This window comes from Pogona vitticeps, chromosome 7 (genome assembly GCF_051106095.1).
Source record: "Pogona vitticeps strain Pit_001003342236 chromosome 7, PviZW2.1, whole genome shotgun sequence".
NCBI classification, from domain to species: Eukaryota; Metazoa; Chordata; class Lepidosauria; order Squamata; family Agamidae; genus Pogona; species Pogona vitticeps.
In genome coordinates, this window is record NC_135789.1 from 21426820 (window position 1) to 21440124 (window position 13305).

The 13305-nt window shown below is 45.8% G+C and overlaps 1 protein-coding gene across 9 annotated transcripts in view; it reads left to right on the forward strand.

Annotated features, from left to right (window-relative positions):
* RAP1GAP2 (RAP1 GTPase activating protein 2) overlaps nt 1–13305 on the forward strand; it is a 223874-nt gene that overhangs the window by 195344 nt on the left and 15225 nt on the right. For all 9 annotated transcript variants that reach the window (XM_078379365.1, XM_072978234.2, XM_072978233.2 and 6 more), the window contains 4 exons: nt 5325–5462; nt 7332–7450; nt 8726–8839; nt 11694–11811. In XM_078379365.1, the coding sequence (XP_078235491.1) occupies nt 5325–5462; nt 7332–7450; nt 8726–8839; nt 11694–11811 (489 nt within the window). The remainder of the gene's footprint in view (nt 1–5324; nt 5463–7331; nt 7451–8725; nt 8840–11693; nt 11812–13305) is intronic.

Consider the following 13305-nt stretch of genomic DNA (forward strand, 5'->3'; position numbering starts at 1 on the left):
TCATACTATCGTAGCACCATTGAGAGTGTCCTAACCTATGGCATTCTGGCATGGTTTGGGAGTAGCTCTGTAGCGGACAAAAAAGCTCTACAGAGAACCATTAAAATTGCCCAGAATATCATCGGGCTCCAGCTACCAACCCTGGATGACATCTTCACATCCCGCTGTCTAAGGAAGTCACACAGCATCCTGAGAGACTCTTCCCATCCTGCTTATAACTTTTTTGAACTGTTACCATCTGGCAGAAGATATAGAACAATTAAGACTCGGACCACACATTTTCTCAATAGTTTTTATCCCAGAGCTATAATTGCAATTAATAATGAGCTTAAAGACCAGCAGTAGTGAATAATTAGTTGGACTGTGTTACTTGGCCTGCGGTGTAGATGTTTGTATTTTTAGTGGGGGAGTTTTTAGTGGGTGGGGAGTGTTTGGGGAATTTTATGTGTGTGCATGTGTCTGGTCTCTGGGTATCTGTGAATTTCGTTGTATGGGTATACTGTGTATATACTTACAATGACAATAAATTATTATTATTATTATTATTGTTGTTGTTGTTGTTGTTGTTGTTGTTGTTATTATTATTATTATTATTATTATTATTATTATTATTATTAAATCACAAGAGAGGTGACGGTGACTAAACATTAGGAAGATCTTCCTGACACTAACGGCTGGTTGGCCGTGGAAGAAGCAGCCTTGAGAGGAGGTGGATTCTCCTTGACTGGAGATCTTTGAATGGAGGTTGGACAGCTTCACTTGTGGTTTTCCTGCCTCCTGGCTCCATGACCCTTGGACAATCCTATAGGGCTGAAATCCTGTTGCTTTAGCACAGTGAGTCACACTGGAGTAGAACGGTTGATTGGGTGAGTCAACTCCTCTTCTCACTTCCATCGATTTCAATGGGCCTACTCGCGGGGTGGCTTCCTGTGCTAAAATATGTTGCCACTCGGATCAGTGGGACTTCTGGAGGGAGTTGACTCCCTGAATCCCCACTGATCCAATGAGCCTACTCTAGAGCAACTTGCAACAGGATTTCAGGCCTCAGGCGAGCACTTGGCCATACAATGAAAGAGCCATCGTTTCTTTGCTGGTGATATCGGGCTACTTTGGGTGGGAAGAAGACACACACACACCCCGGAAGAACAGCCATTTTGCTTTTGACTCCAAGCAGAGCCAGGATCCGGTGTCTCAAGGGTTCAGATCACCTTGAGGGACCAATCTACAGAGACTTCAGTTTATCATACCCCACCCAGCAGAGTAACCAGCAGCCCTTTTTTAAAGGGATGCAGACATTATTTTTTTCTAGTACTTGCTGATGGAGAACATGCTGTCTTCCGTGACGTGTGGAGGGTGAAATAAAATGTGCTTATAAAGTTTTTTTTTTTTTTAAAAAAAAAAGCAGGAGGTGGAAGCCCAAGATTCTAACCCACATGCATTCTTGATTCTTGAACACGTCCAATGTTTACCCTAAAAATCAAATGTGTGACGGAAGGTAGGAACACGCAGGTATGAGAACTTTGGCAGCTAGAAATCTATATTTTTCCTCCAGTGTACATTTGTGTGGATAACATTAATAACGCTCAAGCTACGGATGCTTGTTTTGCTTTCCTTGATTTATTCTGAGGACAACACCCTCTCTCTGTGTGTTTGTCGATGCAACAATCTGTCACATCCAGTTTCGTCATTCTGAAATGAATACTCCACATCCTGGCATCCATGGATGTCTTTGGAAGTTTTATGTCGGGAGCCACAGAAAGAGGCGATGGCTGTTTTGTACCTTTTTCTGGACCACATTTGGGTGGGGTGGGTTAGAGCCATGAGAGGCACCATAATCATCCTGAGCCATCAAGCCCATTTTGACATATGGCGACAGCTTTTCAGAGTTTTCCAGGCAGAAAATACTCAGACGTGGTTTCCCCTTCCCTTCTTCTGGGGGTGCCCTGGGACAGTACAGCTGGCCCAAGGTTACCCAGGCTGCTTTTATTCCCAGGAAGCACCATGGGGATTCGAACTCCCAACCCTTGGCTCCACAGCCAGACCACCGAGCGACTGAAGGTCGTGCAGCCTTTAGGTTGCGTAACGTTTGATTCCCAGTGTGGTGTCGTGGATGGAGTGACGGACTAAGACTCTGGAGAACAGGGTTCAAATCCCCGCTTGGCCATGGAAACCCAACAAGGGTTGGTGTCGGTGAATTCCGACTTGATGGCACAAAACACATCCACAACCAGTTGAGTAAACCTAGGTGTTGAGTGTTACATTGTTATTAGTGGATAAGAATAGGACAGATGCTCACAAAGTATCACAGTCTTCGTGACTGTCTGAGTCTTCTCCTTCCCCTGTGTAAGGCGGGTTTCATGGCATCCTCCTAAAATGAGACCCCACCTTCCCTCTATACCCCGGGTTTTTGTCTTGCTCTTTGTAGGAAACGGCCAAATTCTGCACCGTTTAATGTCCCTTTCAGGTAAATCCTGTGCAGGATTCAAGCCTGTGTAGGTTCCTTAATCCTGTACACCATGCCGTTTCTTACACACAAACACACATATATACACACACAATCTGAGAATTCTCACAAGACTTCCTGCGAGGTGTTTTATTTTATTTTTTAATTGTGGGATTGCTGGATGAATCTCACAGTGGGGAGAATTGATGTAGTTTCCTGCTTTGGTTTGACTTCAGGAGCAAGGAGCTGTGAGATTCACCACTACACAACTCTACACAACATCTAGCATCCTCTCTCTTCGGGTATAGCAAAAACAGACACAGCAAGCAGGGAAAGGCAAATTCATTGCTTTAAAAGGTGCGAAAGCTTTCTGATGCTTTCAAGAAGCAGCACTTTTGTACAAGCGATGTCATGACCTCAAAGTAGGATGAGGGAGCCCCAGAAAATGTCTCACCCTTTTTTACGAGGGGGGGGGAATATGCAAACTCTTAGCCTGGCTGGTGAGGATGACGCAAACACCGGTGCCTGATAACATGGCCGAGGTTGTCTGGATTATCCCTTCCCGACCCAAGATGACCAAGTGAGAGCAAATCCATGCCCTGGCTCGACAACAAGAATCTGGGAAATGTGCAGGAGGTGCTTCAGCAAGTGGAAGCTCAGGCGATCCTTCTCTTAAGTCACCGTGGAACAGCTGATGAGGAAGGGGTCCCCTAAGCTGTGTCCCCAGCAGAGTCGTAAAGCCTGCTGTCCCTCTTTCTCAGGAGGAGAAATCGCGCAATTATAGAATCATGAAGTTGGAAGGGGGCTTTGTAAGGCCAGAGTCCAACCCAACCCCCTACTCAATGAAGGAAATTGACGAATATCTGCCAGGTAGTTGTCTAAATTTCTCTTGAATGCCTCAAGCGTTGGAGCGCTCATCACCTCCCAAGGTCATTGGTTCCGTTGTCATACTGCTCTAACAGTTAAGAAAAATTTCCTGATATTCGTTCTACATAAATCTGGCTTCTTGTCGCTTGAGCCCCTTATGACGTGTCCTGCACTCTGGGATGATGGAGAACAGATTTTGCCCCTCCTTTGGAGGACAGCCTTTTAAATATTTGAAGAGTGCTCTCCTCTCTCCCCTCCATCTTCTTTTCTAAAGGCTTCAAAAGGTGCCCTCACTTTGCAAGAGAGTACTGTAGTCTTGTGTACAGCTCCCATCAGATGAGAGAAGGAGAAGAAGACTTTTAACACAGTTCATCCAAGCTACACTTTAATGCAAACGAGGACACAAACGGCATACCATGATTCGGTCCACATACTTTGGTCCATAGATTTTTAAAGACTGGAAGCGTGAGATGGGGTACCTGCATCTTTTTTAACCATCAGCCCGCCCTCCGGGGTTTGGTGTCTGGGCCTGTGCATTGCTTCCAACGGGGAAGGGGTGTTCGTTTTCTGCAGAGAGTGTGCAAAATTATGGAGACGATGGCAAGGGGAAAAAAAAACAGCACCCCTTCTCTCGTTCTTCTGTGGACATGAGATCTCTTTCAGGGCTGGAGGGTTCTTGTCTAGTCAAACAAAATTCGAATCAGAAATGTGCCATGTCGTTTGGCCGGGGGGCCCTGATTTGGGACACAAACCGGCCTCCCAAAGAGCCAAAAACGGTCCAAGAAAGCACACCAAAAACATGCCCAGAACATCTGGAGTTGCTGGGATGACCGTTTATGGATTAGATTTGGGGGAGGGGGCGTTAGGGGGAGGTTTTCTAGAGTGAAAATCTCTGCCCTTTCCAGGCCTCCAGAAGTCATCTCATCATCTTCTCTTTTTTAAAAATGCTTCTTTTGCACTGGCTGGCCAGGGGGGGCTCTTTGGTGACTGGGGGGGAGCACAGAGGGGGACTGTGCGGTGCCAGCTGGACTTTTAGCCCACCCGTGATCCTAAATAACAAGAGAATGAAGGATTTATATTCCACACAACAAGCATGGCGTACATGTGTAACATTTCCTAACAGATCCGTTTTGGATGTGCAACTTTTCTTGATGCATGCAAATTTGTAGGATGCCTTTGAGCAAGGGGGTACATGGCTAAACCCCGAGATCTAGGCAAAGGGAATGACCCCTCTCCTCTGTCCTGCACATTGGCCCAAGAAACGCACAAGTTAGGGCAGGAGATGCTGCAGGAGGACAACGGTCAGATTCATATGCATTTCCATTGACTATGTGACGTACAGATCAATGTGAATCCTCCTGGAGTTTTCTTCCCCAGATCTGTTTTTTTTCCCCCTCTTCCACTGGGGCGTCTACATTGAAATATAGCAGTTAGTCCTTAAGATGCTGCAGTGTTTTTATCTTTTTTTAAAAAATTATGTTTTGCGTTTGCCTGACATGCTAGCACGGACTAACGTGGCTACCTCTTCTTAAACTAGTACTATTTTGGTGAGTTTTGGTCACCAAGAGCCTTGTGCCTATTTTGACCTCAACCTTTCGAGTGGTCCAAAACAAGGATTGTTAAATACATTGTGCGCACAAAATACAACTGGGAAATGAAACAGACGATGGGTTGGCTTCCAGAAGGATGGTTGGTAAAACCCATTTCCTATATGTGCCAAAAACGACAAAACTGTAGAAGCAGATAAGAGTAGACGATGGAAGTGTATCCTGTATGGGGGTGTCGCCAGGAACGCCAACGTCCAAGTAACCGCCGGGCAACTTAGGGTGATCAGAAAGGTCTCATCGGAGAGTCTCAAGGCCTGAAAGGAGAAGATGAACTCTCAGGATAATGAATTCTCAGATTAGGACAAGAAGTGATGTGACTTCCATTGCTAAAATGTGGGAAATATCAATTCAAAGAAAGATTGGGTGTAACTCTTAACATTCCACTTCCTTCTGTTTTGGCTTGGCAGAGAGCCATCCGGGTCCGAAGCCATTCCATGGAAACCATGGTGGGAAGCCAGAAGAGACACCAGAGCGGAGGCATTCCTGGAAGTCTGAGTGGGGGGATTGTTCACAACAGTGTTGAAATCACAAAGACAACCTTCTCTGTAAGTACCGGAGGGGATCATTTTACACAAAGCCACCAATCGGCTGCTGAAAGTATGTGCTCACCATGTTATTGTCCCGTGTATTTGTCCTTCTCCAAGGTTGTGGCTGATGTAAATGGTCTCTGTTAGCTTGTGGCAATAACTGGCAATGAGTAACACTGATTGGCTAGTATCTGTGTTGTCACAAGCTCCTCTGACTATGTTTTGATTCTGTTCTTGATTATATTCCTTTCTACAAAAAAAAGAAGATACAAGCATTTGTTTTTCTTTTGAAAGGAACTATACAGTGTCAGTGCTTAGTTTCTTAAGCAACAAGGTGTGTTATTTCTCTGTGTGTGCACAAGTGCACCGCTATGTTCATGGGTATGAGACATTCTCAACACAATGGGAAAGCTGATTTGGAGGAATTGCATTCCTTTGCTATGCCAGATATTGGGAACAGACATTTCTACAGCTAAGCCTTACGGAACATGATGGTTTGTTTCTATGAACGTACAAGAAGCTTTGCAGATCAAGAATGAGGCGCAAGGCTCATGTTTCTGTCCTAACATGTTTAAAATGTAAACTGAAACATATGATATAAGCAGAAGAAGGGGTGGAATCAGGGGCATAGGAAGCGGTGAGTGGAAAAGTAGAGATTGGAAAAGTTTCATTTTGAACTACAGCTCCCAGGATGCATCAGCCAGCATGGCCAGTTGGTAGAGGATTCTGGGTGTTGTAGTTTAAAAATAAATAAATAAATGATTCACTCTGTGAAAGAAAGTGCACAGGTGGAACTATGAAGAAATTATATTGCAATGTTAAAGCTGTTTACTTGGGGTGAGATCAGCCGGTGAGAAAGCTGCATATCTGATCGCACTGGGAAGGGCCACTTGGCCAGCAGTGGTTTCCCTCCAAATGACTCTTCCGTCTGTTGGGGAATCACTCCTGCCTGGCCTGAACTGCACCATAAATGGTACAAAATTAGAGTTGTACTGTGTTTCCCTGAAAATAAGATGGGGTCTTATATTAATTTTTGCTCCAAAATTGCATTGGGGCTGATTTTCAGGGTGAGTTGGTTTTTTTCCCCATGTAGAACCATCTACATTTATTTAAATACAGTCCTGTCATCATCTTCTAGTTGCTGCACAAGGGAGGGTGGGGTTTCACTTAATTAGGGCTTATTTTTTGGGGGTAGGGCTTATATGACGAGCATCCTGAAAAATCATACTAGGGCTTATTTTCAGGTTAGGTCTTATTTTCGGGGAAACAGTGTATGTCCATGGGATCACACCCTTACTATTGGGAAAAACTGGTTAAAATTGGGTTCTTAGAAATTTGCTTTTAATTAGCAGAGTATGAGGCAGAAAAACAACAACACAGGAAGGCAGAGAGATCATCCCTGTCTCATCAAAACCACCCCACTCCTGCTTTGCATATAAAACTGGCACTTAGTATGGTAAAAATCACTTTAGAAGCACTGACACAGTAAAAAAGTATTTTTACTTACAGTTGCCATCTGTAGTTATAGTCAGAAGGAAAAGAGGGGCAAATGGAGTCTCCAACATGCAGGAGCTCTTGCATGCTTGCTGCCTGGGGGATGGTCAGAGAGAGAAGAGGGGGCTATTGAAAAAAACAAGAGAAGCAAAAACAATCAGGAAGAAGGAGGGAAAATAAAGATACCAGTCAAGCTAGTGACAAGGAACAATCACATTAGGCTGTAAAGCCACAGCCCTACTGATAACTCATGTTAGTGCATGCAAGATTGTTATTACGTCAGCACTTACTTCCTCGTTCATGGGTGTCTCAGGGATTGTAGCCCTGGCTTTTATTGTAATCTTATACAGGAGGGAAAATCTTTCTGAGTATTGCGCTTGTCTGTCTTCTCAGCCTCCAGCAGCCATCGCAACGGCAAAAAATCAGTCGAGGAGCCCCATCAAGAGGCGGTCCGGGTTATTCCCTCGTTTGCACACTGGATCGGAAAGCCAGGCCGAGCCCCGGACACGATGGTAATTTGTGTGGGCTCTGTGCTGGTGCCCATATGCGGTCACAGGGGGAGGCGCACCTTAAAAGCGGGGTGTGGTCAAGAGAAAATGATGACAAAGGACACTTCCCCCCAAAATCCTTTCTACTTCAACCTCTCCAGACCAAAAACAGCTATGGAAGAGGCTCCATCGGAGCTTTGACCGGCTGGCGTGGGGTGGGGCTGAATCTTGACTGATTGAATTCTTATCCGTTGGGTGGAAATGCTTTGAAAGCTTCTCCCTGCTGGGAGAGATCACAGGAATTTTCGTGCCTTTAAAAATAGAACATGTTTGGAGATTTTTTAAAAAAAAAACATGTACAGACTGGGATTTGTTCTAACTTGACACACACACACACATACACAATTATAAAACAAAATTTTGTCCCATTATCCACTGGTCTGGTGTTTATTTTATTAACGTTTGATAAAGCCAACAAAGAAAACTAGCCGGTCCACGCTTCTCTCCTCCTCCTCTCTGGCTGTTTGAACAGCCTCTGTCAGGAGCATGGGCTTCCCCACCCCACGTCCTCGGTTGATCGGCCACTCAGACGAACCAACACGAACCTCCGAACTGAGGTTCGTGCCCATCTCTAGTTAGCAGACTTGGGTTGTATTGGAATAAATCTTTCTTCTCTCATTTCTTATGCATTTATTTTAAATTTCTTGCAGATCACAATTGGCGCCAGGTTTGGCTGCGTTTTGGTTGGGAATTATTTCCTTGATTATTTTGAGACTTTTTGCAATACATTTACAAAAAATGTTTTTGTGTGTGTGTGTGTGTGTGTGTGAATATCTTGTACTTTTGCAAAAAGAAAAAAGCTAGTAATGCTGCTGCTTACAACCGTTGATGGGTTTTTGCACACGGTGCCTTGAAGTGTCGAAGATAAGAAACTGTTATCAAGGCTGGAAAAAATGTATGGATATTTATTGCATTCTTAGACGGGGTTGGATGGATGCTATGCCCTGGCTAGCTTCTGCAAGGTGGCATTAGCCATGCCTTTTGCTTCACAGTAATGTGCTTCAAAATTGATTGAAAAGGCTCCAAAAATTTCATACTTTTAGTACTGAAAAAAATGTCAAAGTGCCTTTCCCCCTATCATTATTTCACCTCCGGTTGCAGGACTTCATGGGTTAAGTACACCCAGAAATCTGATTCGAGGACATGTTTTTCCTAATGCAGGCACTTGTAAATGCATTTTAATACTATGTGCTTCAAAAACATCTTGTCATTTTTCCCCCTGGTCTGCTTTCTTCCTAGTGACAGTAGCTCGGGAACACCAAAGACCCCTGATGGAGGCCATCCTTCCCAAGAAATGAAGGGGGAAGCCTCCTCGAACCCAAGCTCTCCAGAAATCTGCCCCAACAAAGAGAGGTGAGTGCAGAGCTAGGTTTGGAATCGGAGCCCTGAATTCAGAAGATCCTTGGCTGAAGGACACCGAAGTGGCGCCCGTGCGGGCCTCCTCCGCATCTCAGCCTCTTCTGGAGCTGGGATGAGTGACGTTTGCGGGTCGGAAGGACCCGCCGTTCCTGGATCCGATCCCCTCTAAGGTCCGCTTGAAAAGGGGGAATGGCTGTGGAATGACATGTTCTAGCCCCTTGAAGCTTCTAAGGTCAGATGAATGGACAGTCTGGGGCTGCCTGCATCCACCGAGGACCCACATCGGGGACACCCCCCCACAACCCCCATTTTCATTTTTGATCACGTCTCTTTGTCCCCCATGGAGGAGACGTGGGGAAAATTTTCCATGTTTGGAAGGTGCCATCACACCTGTTTCCCCCCCCCCCCAATTATTTTCTTATAAGGAAAATGCTTTCAGAGGGACCGCTTGAGGACCTAAGGGGGCTCTGTGTGTGTGTGTGTGTGTGTGTGTGTGTGTGTGTGTGTGTGTGTGTGTGTGTGTGTGTGTGTGTGTGTGTGTGTGTGTGTGTGTGTGTGTGTGTGTGTGTGTGTGTGTGTGTGTGTGTGTGTGTGTGTGTGTGTGTGTGTGTGTGTGTGTGTGTGTGTGTAGGCGCCTTTCCAAGACCAAAAAGTTGGCTTCTGCAACCTTCTTCCCCAGCCTTGCGGAGATAGTTCCTGATCATTTAGCAATTTTATACCCTTTCAGAGTGCCAGTTTTTTTCTCTAGGGTGCCAGGGGAGGGGGGGTCTGGTGTGGGGGCCTGGGGTGTCCTTGTTTAGGGCAAGAGAAATCTAACCTTTATTAGAGAAAGTCTGTGTAGAAATAGGAAGTTCCAGATGGCCACGCTACCCAACATGCATGAGAATAATAGGAAGTGTGTCACCCTGGAAGTGTCAATCTAAATAAAGAGGAGGCAGATCAGACAAGAGGCAAATGGAAACACCTTTAGGGGGCTTGAGAGCTATCTCTCCAAACAGTTAGTGGCCCCTCTTCATGGGTCCTTCATGCAGAGCTTCTCATGACCCACTTCCAAAGACAATAATAGCAGTCAATTATTCTGGGCCCATGCCCTCTGGAGCTCCAGAAAGGAAGCTCGCTCCGTCTTCCATGCCACAGTGTTTGAAGATGGCTATCCCACTGCCTTTTAGGGCATGACCGGATGGTGGGCAAATGGTTCCGAGCTGGATTGGGCTGGATCGTGCTGAACGGGGGCGCTTTGAGGGGTGGTGTGTCCTTTGAGGTGACCCGTGCACCCACAATGCAAGGATCAGGTGTTTTCAGGACAGGAAACAACACTGTCCGTCATGTGATCCTCTCGGACAGTTCCTTTCTTTAAAGGGAAAGAAAAGCAGAAAAAAAGTAACACAAAAGGAGAGAGAGTGATTGCCACTCCTTGTCTCTTCCACAGGGGAGTGGGAGGAAGCTGTCAGTTTTTTTAAAAAAATCATTTCTAAGTGGCATAGCGCTTTACTGGTTTGCTGAACAACCTGTTCAGTGCTAAAAGCACACTTTCAAAAAATAAAATAAAAAAACCAACCCTCTGCATCCTCTTTCCCCCCCTCTTCCATAGGGCAGTGGGAGGAAGTTTTCAGTATCACAAAGTGACTCGAGCAAAAAGACCCTTTAAGCTGTCCTCTTTGGTTCAATCCCAGCCGTCACACAGGCTGGAACCAGAGTGAAGGGGAGCCATCTACACCCAGGAAAGCAGCCCCTGAGAGGTTCTGAAAATAAAAAAAACTGAATTGCCTAGACGTCATGTGCTTGCTCGGAAAAAGAGAAAACCAGACTGTCCACAGACTGGACCAAACTGGAGGACAAATTCCCATCTGATTGTACATTTCGTAATCTCTTCTTTTGCTGAGGTCCAACATACCCAGTTCCCTCAACGATTCCTCACAGGGCTTGGTTTCTAGATACTTACAACCCAGCTTGCCAGCTGACTCTCGTGTAAACACATTCCAACTTGTTGATATCCTTCTTAAACTGGGGCATACAAACCTGTCCACATACCGTATTCCCGGGAAGGTCTGATGAAAGCAGAATAGAATGGTGCTCTCGCTTCCCTTGATCTGGATGCTATGCTTCTGCTTATACAATCCAGGGTCCCATTTAGCTTTTAAGTTTGCTGCTGCCTCAGACTGTCGACTCATGTTGAGTGTGTGTTTTGACACGTTCGGGGCCAGTGAACGCTTAGGCGTTCCAAGTGCAAAAATCAAAACATTTCAAAAATACAATTTGTGTCTTTTGTTTCCCCTAAATTGCTTTTTGTTTCCAAAGGAAAGCAAAATTAAAACGCATCGTCCCCACAAAGCAGTAAATGGCAGGTTCCTCTCTCACAAATGTCTGTGGTGTGGAGCTATTGCAATGTCACAGCATGCTTTGCATGATTGCTCTCGTTTTCTATGGATTCTGCAAAATATATGAATGAAAGAGAGGGAGGGAGGGAGGAATTCTAAATCACAGACAAGAGAGAAAGAAATCAGAGTGCAGTCTCACAAACACACAGCAGAGCTGCTTGGACACCATGATTTAATCAATGCCTACGTGCCCTCCTGGGGCATTCCCTACACGGTGGGGGAAGGCAGCAGAAAACCCTGGCCAATGGCGCCGAGAGCAGATCAGCGCTCAACGATCCAAACCATGTCGGGGCATTAAAAGAGATCAAGGCAAGGATGCTGAGTGAGGTGCATCTTTGTGAAAGAGAGGAAGTCTCCGGAAACCCCCAAATCTGGAGAAATGTTGAGGAAGAAAGGAATTACCAAGCCCCCCCCCCCCCCCAATATCTAGAATTTTAATCTTTGTTTCTTTTTCTCTTCATCCAATCCAGGCCCTTTGTTAAACTCAAAGAGAACGGCAGGCCAAACATCTCCCGATCCTCCTCCAGCACCAGTAGCTTCAGCAGCACGGCCGGAGAAAGTGAGAACCTGGAAGAGTACGAGAGTGCGGTGAGGCCGCTTTCTCTTCCGGGTCTTGATGGGCTGGAGGGGCGGCCAAAGGTTGGCCTGGGGAAAGGTTTGGGGTCAGCCGCAAGGGAGGCCCCGCCTGGCAAAGGCTCCCATCTCTCTCTCGTGGGTCTCCTCCAGCATTCGATCCTGGCGCTTTACATGGTTCTTCCAGATGAGGAGGAAGAGGGCAAAGGAAAGGAGGCCCGCCAGATTGGCTACAACCCTACTAGGGGAAAGTGGCCACAGAACACCATGCTTTTTGCCATTCCCCGGGTTTTGGTTTCATCATGGTTCGTGGGACCAAGGATGTCTCTAGAGAATGACCGGGAATGTGATAGGCAAGGAAAAAAAATAAAGTCTCCTATTCTTTTTAGGGTTACTATCTGACTGGCTGGGATAGTTGCACCTCTCAAAACTCAAAGGTTTAGGTTTCTGGCTGTGGAGCCAGAGGTTGGGAATTCGAATCCCCCCCTGTGTGCCTCCTGGGAGTAGAGCCAGCCTGGGTAGCCTTGGGCCAGCGGGACAGTCCCAAGGATTTCCCCACAGAAGAAGGGAAGGGGAAACCACTTCTGAGTATTCTCTACCTGGAAAACCCAGAAAAGGGTCACCATAAGTCAAAATTGACTTTATAACACAAGATGATGATGATGATGTGAGTCTGGTTTGAATTAAAACAAAGTATAGACTTGCAGGTGGTGCTTCCAATAAAATCGGGCCTTCTTTTTGCAACCAACGAAAAGAGTTCAGCTGTATCCAGAGGCCATTCGGGCTCAGAAAGGGTCCAGAGTCAGCCAGTGCAGTGCATGGGGGACAGGAGGTCAGATTCAGGGGACCTGGGTTCGAATCTCTGCTCAGCCATGGAAATTCACGGTTTCCAGAGGGTGTGCGGCCATGCTCAACCAGTGCCTGGGCATCCCACATATCTCCAAAACTTTACTGGGATGACCAGGAATCAGACATGACTTGACAGCACGCAATAACAACAACAACAATGGAGAGGGGCTCTGGCATTAAGGGGGTGAGCAATTTAAGTTAATTCCTGTTGATTTCAGGGGTCAGCTATAAAGGTGGCCAAATTTGGCTCTACCTCTTGACAAAGAGAAGCTGGTTCATAAGAGGGCAGCGGAGACGTTTCGGAAAACAGGTCCTCTGAGAAAATGCTAGAGACGTCAAAAATCTCTGTCTTGTTTTGTCGCTCTTGTTGAGATTGTATAGTCCTTTTCTAAGGCCCACCAGCATTTTATTTCCGTCCTTATTCCACATTGAACTGCAAGGTTTCCCCTTTTCTTTATGTGGAGACATTTCTGCACATTCGAAGGGCCTTTTTCTTAATCTCAATTCTGTCTTAAGGTGACCCTTTTCAGGATCTTTCAGGTAGACCGTGCATGTATTTGCACCAATTTTTTAAAAACATGCTTGGGAATATTTGTTTCCCACTTGTATATATTTTTCTCTGGGCCACACTTTAAAATGTGTATATTGTTTGGTGTACAT